The 9,594-nt window shown below is 30.7% G+C and overlaps 1 protein-coding gene and 1 long non-coding RNA gene across 2 annotated transcripts in view; both read left to right on the plus strand.

Moving 5' to 3' along the window:
* The window catches only part of LOC107001815, a 3,810-nt gene extending 2,033 nt beyond the window's left edge, over positions 1 to 1,777 (plus strand). The window contains exon 2 of the long non-coding RNA XR_001454461.2: positions 1,611 to 1,777. This is a non-coding gene — a long non-coding RNA (uncharacterized LOC107001815). The remainder of the gene's footprint in view (positions 1 to 1,610) is intronic.
* A 744-nt stretch (positions 1,778 to 2,521) lies between these two features.
* On the plus strand, positions 2,522 to 6,682 carry LOC107032534 (solute carrier family 40 member 2-like). Its single transcript, XM_015234141.2, has 8 exons — positions 2,522 to 2,712; positions 3,453 to 3,603; positions 4,125 to 4,321; positions 4,423 to 4,902; positions 5,095 to 5,266; positions 5,403 to 5,540; positions 5,654 to 5,764; positions 6,226 to 6,682. The coding sequence occupies exons 1-8, from the start codon at positions 2,600 to 2,602 to the stop codon at positions 6,358 to 6,360; spliced, it is 1,497 nt and encodes a 498-aa protein (XP_015089627.1). The 5' UTR covers positions 2,522 to 2,599; the 3' UTR covers positions 6,361 to 6,682.
* Positions 6,683 to 9,594: the final 2,912 nt, after the last annotated feature.

Raw genomic sequence — 9,594 nt, forward strand, 5'->3', positions numbered from 1 at the left:
ATTAATCATATAGATCTAAGTCGAAAGTTGGTTAACTGAATTTCAATTTGTTGTCATTGTGTTTAGTCTAATCAAGTTGCATTACGAGAAATCCAACTTAAATAAGAAATATTATATAGTTTGATTTTAATTAATTATTAATTTACTTAATTTGGTTTACAAAATTTTAGTGTATCCATTCATCAAATTTTTATTTTTCTAATCTATATAGTTCTTGAACACCCTTCGTGAAATCTTTGATTTCGTTACTGGTACATGTAGTTTTGTTTATGAAAGAATCAGAAGTCTCATTATATATATTTATAGTATTTAGTGTTTGAATAGTATTTTTCTTTCGATTTTCACCCATGTTTGATACTCGCTATTAGAGTTCAATTAAATTTGAATTACGGGGCTCATTGTTTAGAGGCGACACTTCCAACGAAATTTTATATCTATTTTCACAAATTAAAATCCGGCATCTCTAATTAAGAACAGAATTTTTTTTTACCATTTCGTCACAATTCAGGTTGAATTTGAACTAGTGTTTCCATCGCATATCACTAGAAGACAGACTTACTTAATCAATTTCTTTGTTATTTTTGTGATTCAAAATTTTCATATTATTAGTTGAGTGAAAATCATATTACATTCATATGTATTTACAGGCGGGCTACAATAAAATTTTATGAATTTTAAATCGTGGGATAGAATCGTCCAAACTATGAAATATAATAATAATTTATATATTTATAAAACTTAGTATTAATTTAAAATGTGTAGCAGAATACATTATATTCCTCCGCAAGCAAAATATATATTGTATTTGTACGCATGCAAAATGCATTATATTCACGCCATTAACACTTTGATGTGAGTATTACACGTGTATTCTTTATTAGTTAATTAGTATTGTATTATGAACGTCATATAAATATTACTACGAATATACTTAAATTGTTTTTTTTAAAAAAAACACATAATTTTTAAAGAATGATGAATATTATTATGTTAGAGTATTTAAAGTTTTTTAGTTTTATGATTCTTCCGATCTTTATGTTCCGGATACTAAAATGGTTGAGTTGAAACTAATTTTTATTCTTTCTCTACTATATATATATGCAACAACACATAAAAACAATGAAATATGAATATATTAGGTAACACTAATAAATGGTTTATACAAATTTAAATTTTTAATGTGAAATTTTTTTTTTTCCTCAAAGTTTTAGAGAATAAGGGGCTAATTTTTTTTATAAAAAAAATTGAATTATTAATTTATTTTTTATCTCAGAATATCTAAAAGAGAATATTACTAACATGCACGTTTAATCAATTTGTTTTATAAAAAAAAAATAACCGAAGGACTTTTTTATTGTACGTCTAATGGAATGAGATGGAACTAGGTTTCATTCTACTTCTGTCTCTATCCCCTTAAATTGTCTCATCTGGTTGGATGGCCCTTAATCATTAATACGAAGTCGAAGATATGATCTATTCCAAAGTATTTTATTGGGTAAAATTTATTCGCATACGATACTTATATTAAATCAATATATGTATTAAATCATATATTTTTAAGTCTCGTTTAATAATATATTTTGAATTATATTTATTTTATTCTAACTCAGGCCAGTGTTGAAAGCCTCGTGAAACTGAGATATGAAGACAAAAGACGACAAATCTGACTGCTAAAATGGACAATAGTTCCCTTGTTTTTTTTCACTTTTGGCTAATAAACTTTAGTATATAAATTGTCGTATTTTGGGCATTTCAAGTATTTTTATTTTCCGTTTCACATTTGAAGATTTCCAACTGTATTTACATTATATAGTAGCAAAATAACAACAATATATAATGAATAGTGTGATTATATGGTTGTTATAAGATTAACCAAAATAAAAACAAAATTTGACCATAAAGTGATAAGGCATTAACCAACCGTACTCTTTCATTCTTAAGATATCATATTTCAATCCTTCTTAATATGGCATTGTCTTTATTACAGAGTATTTATTCGCAATGTGAGACTTCCATACGTAAATCCGAATTTAGTTGAAAAGTTCAAAATTAATCGTTTTTAAGTTCAAGATTTTTTAGAAAGTCTGATTTTATGAAATTCAAGAGCCCATCAGAAATTTCTTTATTTCCGTATCTCGAACATCTAATTAAGACTAAAGAAGTTTGATTACCCCTAGTATTCTGACATGTATCTATAAACAAATCCATGTAACAGATATTCTGGTTATAAATGTTTTTCACTAAGTTCTGAAATATTGATATATTGTCCTGTAGTAATTGATTCCTCTGCCATTTCGTTGAAATACTATAACTACTCTAGTAATTAATTCATGAAATGTTGAAGGGTTACCATCATTTTGTATTTATTTTTATTTTAGTAAGTTAACGCAAAAAGGGACAGAAGATTATAAGATGAATAATCGTTATAAATCAAACTGAACTACTAAGATTCCCGTATTATTTGTCAAATCTTGCTTCCTACATCACAATTAATGAATATAACAACCCTAAACTTCATTTTTTGTATTGACAAGTCAAAAATTATCTAGTTCAGATCATAAAGGAGAAATTAATTAAAGGAAAAATATATAAAATCAGTATGAATTTGTTGAATGAGGCATTAATTTCCCAAGAAAATCAGAACCCTCAATTTCCAAAAGCTCTTCTCAATAATCTATATGTTGGTCATTTTCTATCAAGATGGAGTGCCAGGTTACTATATATTATGCATTTTATTTTCTAAAATTTTCAAGTTTGAGTGTAGAAATTTAGATTTTATGTATTGTTCTTGGTGTGATGAAACAGTAATGCTTGTTTTTAATCATAATATGTCTTCAAATTATTCACTATTAATGCAAATTTGAGTAAATTTCCACCTAAACCTTCCTGTCTTCTGTTACGTTTATATAGTAGATGATGAACCCTTGGTGAAAATCCTGCCTCTGTCGTTGCCTATGAACCTTTTCAGTAAAATCGATAAAACCAATATTTAGAGAATTCATAGTCTTATTAGGATTGGTAATGTAAGGTTTAGCCCTCTTGCTTGTACTTTTCCCTATTGAGGATTTTTATGTTAATGAAAGGTCGCTAAACACTTGTGTAGTGGTATAAATTCAAGAAAAAGAAATGAATCAGATTTCTTTTCTGGACTAATTACATAGGAGAATTGACCTTTATGCTTCTCTAATTTGTCTGCCTATTGCATTCGATGAATCTCGAGCTCAGAAATTGTTAGTAGGTTCATTAGAAGATCAGTCTTGTGGAGATTGCAGTGTTTTACTTCCTTTGAAGTGTTACTAATGCAGACTAACATGAACTCAGTGGGAGGGTATGAGATATTTTAGAAGTTACCAAATTGTTCAATAAAGCCTATGATACATGTTATGGAAGGCGTAATGCAATTATACGAGCATTATTGTTAGATTCAATTATAAACATTTTCGTAATTGCAGGATGTGGGAATTCTCTGTTGGTTTGTACATGATCAACGTCTGGCCAGATTCGTTACTCCTAACAGCTGCTTATGGTGTGGTGGAGTCTGCTTCAACGGCATTGTTTGGTCCTCTCGTTGGACAGTGGGTGGATAGGTTAACATATGTTAAGGTTCGTTCTCATTCATTCTTAACAGTCCCCTGCACATGATTGACAAAGATCCATGTCAAAACATAACACATTTTTCCGATAATTGCTATGGTAATTGTCATCTACTAATGGTTAACCATCATTCATACTGCAACAACAACTATGCCTCAACAACATCATTCATATTGATACGTAAATGATATATATGAATCAAAAGGTCAAAAAATGCTTTAGAGATATGTTTGCTTTAGTGAAGTAAAATCACAAGACGCATTGGAAATCCACTTTAGTACTGTATTTTGATGAAAGGAACAAAAGCTTCTGCTTATGCAAAGGGGTAACAATATAGGATCGAGTAACCAATCGTTGGCATGCATGGTTTAGTAGCTATTGCTACATACCAAACATTTCATGGTAGTAGCAGAATACTCAGACCAGGACGGACACACAATTAGTTTCTAGAAATTATATTTTATATTTCAACACGTGATCGCATAATGTTCACTTCTGATTAGGAATACAATTTTTGGACTTTGTTGCAGGTTCTCCAACTCTGGCTGCTAAGCCAAAATATCTCATTTATTGTTGCCGGAGGTGCAGTAATTGCTCTTTTAGTCCGTGCAGACTTGATATTGGTCAATCTTACGGCATTTATCTCACTTGTAAGTTTAATTTATATATCTGGAGCTGTTGGTGTGCTTTCATCTCTAGCTGGAACCATTTTGATCGAAAGAGAATGGTGAGACATCTAAAATTTTAGAGTGCTCGCCCTCCTTTAATGAAATTTTCATTCATAATTTAGTTTGGATGTGTTTACAACTAACTGAATTTTATTATCAGGATAGTCGTAATATCAGAAGGGCATCCTCCTGGGCTGTTAACAAAGATGAATTCAATCATAAGACGAATAGATTTGATTTGCAAGCTATTCGCTCCGGTGGTAACTGGCTTCATTATTAGCTTTGTTTCTCTAACTGCATCAGCCATGACTCTAGCTCTTTGGAACGTTGTATCCGTTTGCTTAGAATACTGGCTTCTTACATCAGTATACAATGGGATTCCAGCTCTAAGTGAAAGCAGCCTAAGGAGGGTCTCAAGATCTTTACCAGAGCATTCGGATTTAAGCCCTTCTATTTCTCATGAACAGAAAAGCTCACTTCACTCAGATGGAATTGGATTGGAGCAATCTGAAAATCTCTGGAGGAAAATAGTCGGTTCGATCTCAAGACTACCTTGCCTTTCTGCATGGAAAGTGTATTTGCAGCAAGATGTAGTCCTCCCAGGGCTAGCCCTTGCCTTACTTTTTTTCACCGTACTCAGGTGAAACTTAATAATGTTACTCGTTATTATTCAATCGACCTTAAAATCATTTGCAACTATCATCCTTGAAATTAACAACTGCACCAGCCACCAGCCTCCCGGTGCTTTTGCCATTTTACCTGAGAAGGGTTTTAATGTTACCTGGGAAAAATTTTAACTTTCTACTAGTATTCAACACTTTTTTGTCTACAGCTTTGGAACGTTGATGACTGCTACGCTTGAATGGGAAGGAATTCCTGCATATGTCATTGGTATTGCGCGTGGAGTAAGCGCAACAATAGGGATAGCTGCAACATTTCTCTACCCAATATTAGAATCACATATTTCAACACTTCGAACAGGCCTTTGGTCAATCTGGTCACAGGTATTAAACATAGTAAATACTTAAGGATTTTAAAGCTGTATGGTGACAGGATATGATAAGAAGTTGCTAAGAAATTTACGGAGTAATCATTGAATGTTCTGATTTCTAAGTTAGTCATATTCTGTTACCTATGCAGTGGACTTTCCTGTTGATATGTGTAGCTTCGATATGGGTCCATAAGAAATATCTATCAGCATTTATGCTTATGGCTGGTGTGGCTGCATCGCGTTTGGGTTTGTGGATGTTTGACTTAGCAGTCATTCAGCAAATGCAGGTGAGGATGCTAAAACATTTCTGCTAGCTGTAGTTGAAGAGATTTGTCATCTTCATCGTTCTTCTTGATAGCGGTTTACATTATATGGCATCTTCATTTCTGGACTTGGACAGGATCATGTCCCTGAAAGTGATCGCTGTGTGGTAGGAGGAGTTCAAAACTCACTACAGTCTGTCCTGGAATTGATGACTTATCTCTCGGGCATAATCATATCTAATCCTCAGGTGATGATCATTGTAGATTTTCATTAATCACTCATTGTTATTTCAATCCGGAGAGGCAGTTTTACAACTCATTATTCCCTCGAAGCTGAAACGTGACTTAGAAGTGCTTCACAAAAGAAACTAGGACTTGATAGAGAATAAGAGATTTAAGGAAATATAATCTATTACCATACTTATCTTTCATGTGATCAAGAAGACATGAGCCTTTGTGTAATCAAAAGTTGTCTTTCGGAAATTACAGGCTCTCTACCTCCACGAGGTAGGGATAAGGTCTGTGTACACTCTATCCTCCCCAGACTCCACTTATGAGATTACATTGGATATGTTATTGTTATCAAGTATTATTTTATCCTGTGTTAAATACAAGTTCTATCTTTCCATTACACAGACACAGAAAGCATTTTTTGTTTTCCATACTTGAAATGTGTTTTAACTTGTATCTTCTGCTGCATTTGATTCAGGATTTCTGGAAATTGATTCTATTATCTTTCCTTTTAGTGACACTGGCCTCGACGTTATACAGTATACATGTTTATCGGGTTAGGAAGCACCTATTTCACTTTGAGAAGTTCAATTGTTTAGTAAGATCATCTTAGACTCTGCAACGATGAGCACGATAAACAGAACCATAAGCATGTTTCCTTTTTATCAAGCTTATGGTCGAACAACAATGCCACGAGGTTTGGTCCTTCCCTCTTCGAGTTTTCTTTACGTGTAACTTATGTGCATCTTGTAAAATACATTTTAGTAGAAAGCTCCGTGACACAACTTGTATTCAGCACAGATTGCCTCAAAGGCTAATGTCAGTGTGAGCCTTTTGTACACCATAAATGTTAATTGTTGCAACTGCTTTTAAGGCAATGCAACATAAATTTTATATTTGAAAAGTTATAACCAAAATTGCTACTATTTAATTTATACTGTACTTCTTCAAGTGTTTGATTTTAAAACATGGAATGTCTAATACTATGTGCAATGATTTGTCGATCAACTATCTTTACTTTTTATTGAAAAATCATACTTACTAGTTTATATCTTAAAGAAAGAGAAAATTTCAGAAATAGAAAAGATAATAGACATAATAAGTCTCTATAACTATAGTTTTGATGGTTGCACTTTATAGATATAGTTTTGTTTATTATGAAAGTTGCAGTTTGTATATTTCGCTTGCAAATATACAAACATGGTAAGTATAGGCAAATGGAGGTTGCGGGTGTATATTTCGCTTGCCTAAGGTAAGTATATACAATTTTTGTATATATATATTTAGGAAGTTTTCAGAACTCCTTTTGTTTATACAAATACCTAGGGTAAGCATAGACAAGTTCTGGATTTATATAATCAGAAATTGAATTATACAAATTCTGAATTTATACAATGAGAAATCGAATTATACAAATTCTGAATTTATACTATTGAGAAAGCTAATAAATTTTTTTTGTGAAACTGTAACTACGGATTAAAAATAATCAAAATTATATCTATATTACATAATATACTCTAAATGTTTGTCATTTTCGCGTAATTTTCCTATTTTAAAGTCAACCTTTTGTATAGAAAAGATGAGTTATATACTCTTTAACACAATAACAGGGCCTACGCCGGACACAACCCTTAGGTACCAGATTCATCCAAACTCAATATTTTTTATATGGATCTATGATATATATGTGATGCAAAAAAAGCCAAAAACGTTAACCTATAGCAGAGTTTAACGTATAATTTTAAAAGTTTAATGAATTTGAGGAAAGATGAGACCCCAGTTACCAACTGCCCCAAGCAAAACTAATTTAATTTTCTTGTTAAACATTATCCCTAGATTTCAGGATTAAGAATAATACATCTTAATCTTGTAATTAAAGGTAACAACTAACAAGGAGTAGTAATGAACAAAAATTTAGAAGCTATCTGATACAGGTCTTTTCCTAATTTGTTCCCTCGTGTCAAATATTTAATGTGTTTAAGAAACTTTAATTAATATTTTTTTCAGAAACTTTAGATATATCATGTGACGTCAAGATAATTAATGATCATAAACCACATTTAAACCATTTAACCAATAAGGTCCTTTGCCTGCCAATTTTGACTCCACTCTCCCATTTGGATTTTATTTATTTTGCAAGGTATCCTAGCTATCTTCTCATTTATTTTTCGAAAAAAAATTAAAAGACGTATCATAAATTATATTAATATGATGTGTTTCTATCGATTGGGATCAGAAATATATTCACCTTTTTCTTAAAGATCTAAAAATGTCATGGCAATAGTCATATGAAATTTTTACCTACTTATTTTTAAGTGATGTTATTATATTTTTCTTTTTTTATATAAAAATTTGCGAAAATCATCACTTTTAATTTCAATGAAAAAATAGTGATTTTTTAGCGAGTCGCTCCCTTTTGAACATTCATGCATGGACTATGGCCTAATGAATTCTCTTGCTTAATGAGTTATGAGTTATGACACAAAAAGTCAATACAATTAAATCATAACGTACGGAAATTAAATCATCATTTTTTTTCTTTTGAGTTTATTATTCCTCTTAAATACGTGTTTATAATAATCTTTCCAGCCTTGACTACAAATCCTTCTCAAAAAAATATTTTAAAAACTGTTTCAGTTTTATTATGAATTAATTAATGTCAACATGGACCAACGTACGTAACTATAAGATGATAATCTTAATTACATGGTCAATGTATAAGCTAGAGAGCTCGTTAGTCGTTGCGTTTGGTTATGCATAAATATATTCCATTAGAATAATATCACATTTTTCTTTATTTGAGTTTTGAAAAATGAAACGTGATAACGTGATAACTATTTTGAGGGAAAAAGTATTTAATTACAAACGTCCGTAAGATAGTATAGTACTATTTGTAATTCAATGTTAGAGAAAATCTCTTTTTAGGCTTTATATAGTATATTATAGGTATCATACGATGAATATTTATGCAAAGAAACCATCTTCGTAAATTATATTAATTTAATTCCTTTAATGGAGATCTATTTATTTTAGTCATTTTAGTTACTAAAAATATGATTAATACTTGGTATTTTTAAAAAATTAAAAGATAATGTTTAATTTTTTTTCTAATTTATATCCCTCAGTATTACTTTTATTGATAGAACATAAATAGAGTAAATATTTATTTAATAGAGATTAATAATAAATATCAAGTCAAATTAGTCAAAAGAAAAAAAAACTCTTCTTATTAATATTGAAGTGTATGATCTAAAATATATCAACACCATTACAAAAAAAAAAAAACTCTTCTTTTATATGTCTTCTTATTCTGCCTGTTATATACGATATCTGGACCTAATTCAATCTCAAAAGCTAGCTCGTAGAGTGAGGATTGTTCAAGTCCATATAAGGGATCAATTGTCCATCCCTTTTCTGATGTTGGATTTCTTAACACACCCCGCATGTCCAAACTCGTTAACAGGGGTGGCTTGACACTGTTAAAAAAAAGACATATGCCCTAAATTTGCCTCATTTTTTATAATAATAGGTTATAAGTTATTATTTTTTAACAAATATTGAATACTACTTATAGAAAAAGTAAACATTTCATGAAAAATGAAGGAATTATTAGAAGAAAATTGACATATTTTGAGTGCTATATCTTATGAAAAATAATTTAAAATAAAAATGCTTATATTATGAGGTGAAAACTAGAAGAAATAAATTAGAGAAAATAGACAAATACCTCCCTAACCTATTACCGGATTCTCGACTACACACTTATACTTTGCGTGAGTCCTATTACCTCCTCGAGTTTTTTAAAAACAAAATATATACCACCCTGAAACTAGACATCCACATTCTC

This window comes from Solanum pennellii, chromosome 10 (genome assembly GCF_001406875.1).
Source record: "Solanum pennellii chromosome 10, SPENNV200".
Lineage (NCBI taxonomy): Eukaryota > Viridiplantae > Streptophyta > Magnoliopsida > Solanales > Solanaceae > Solanum > Solanum pennellii.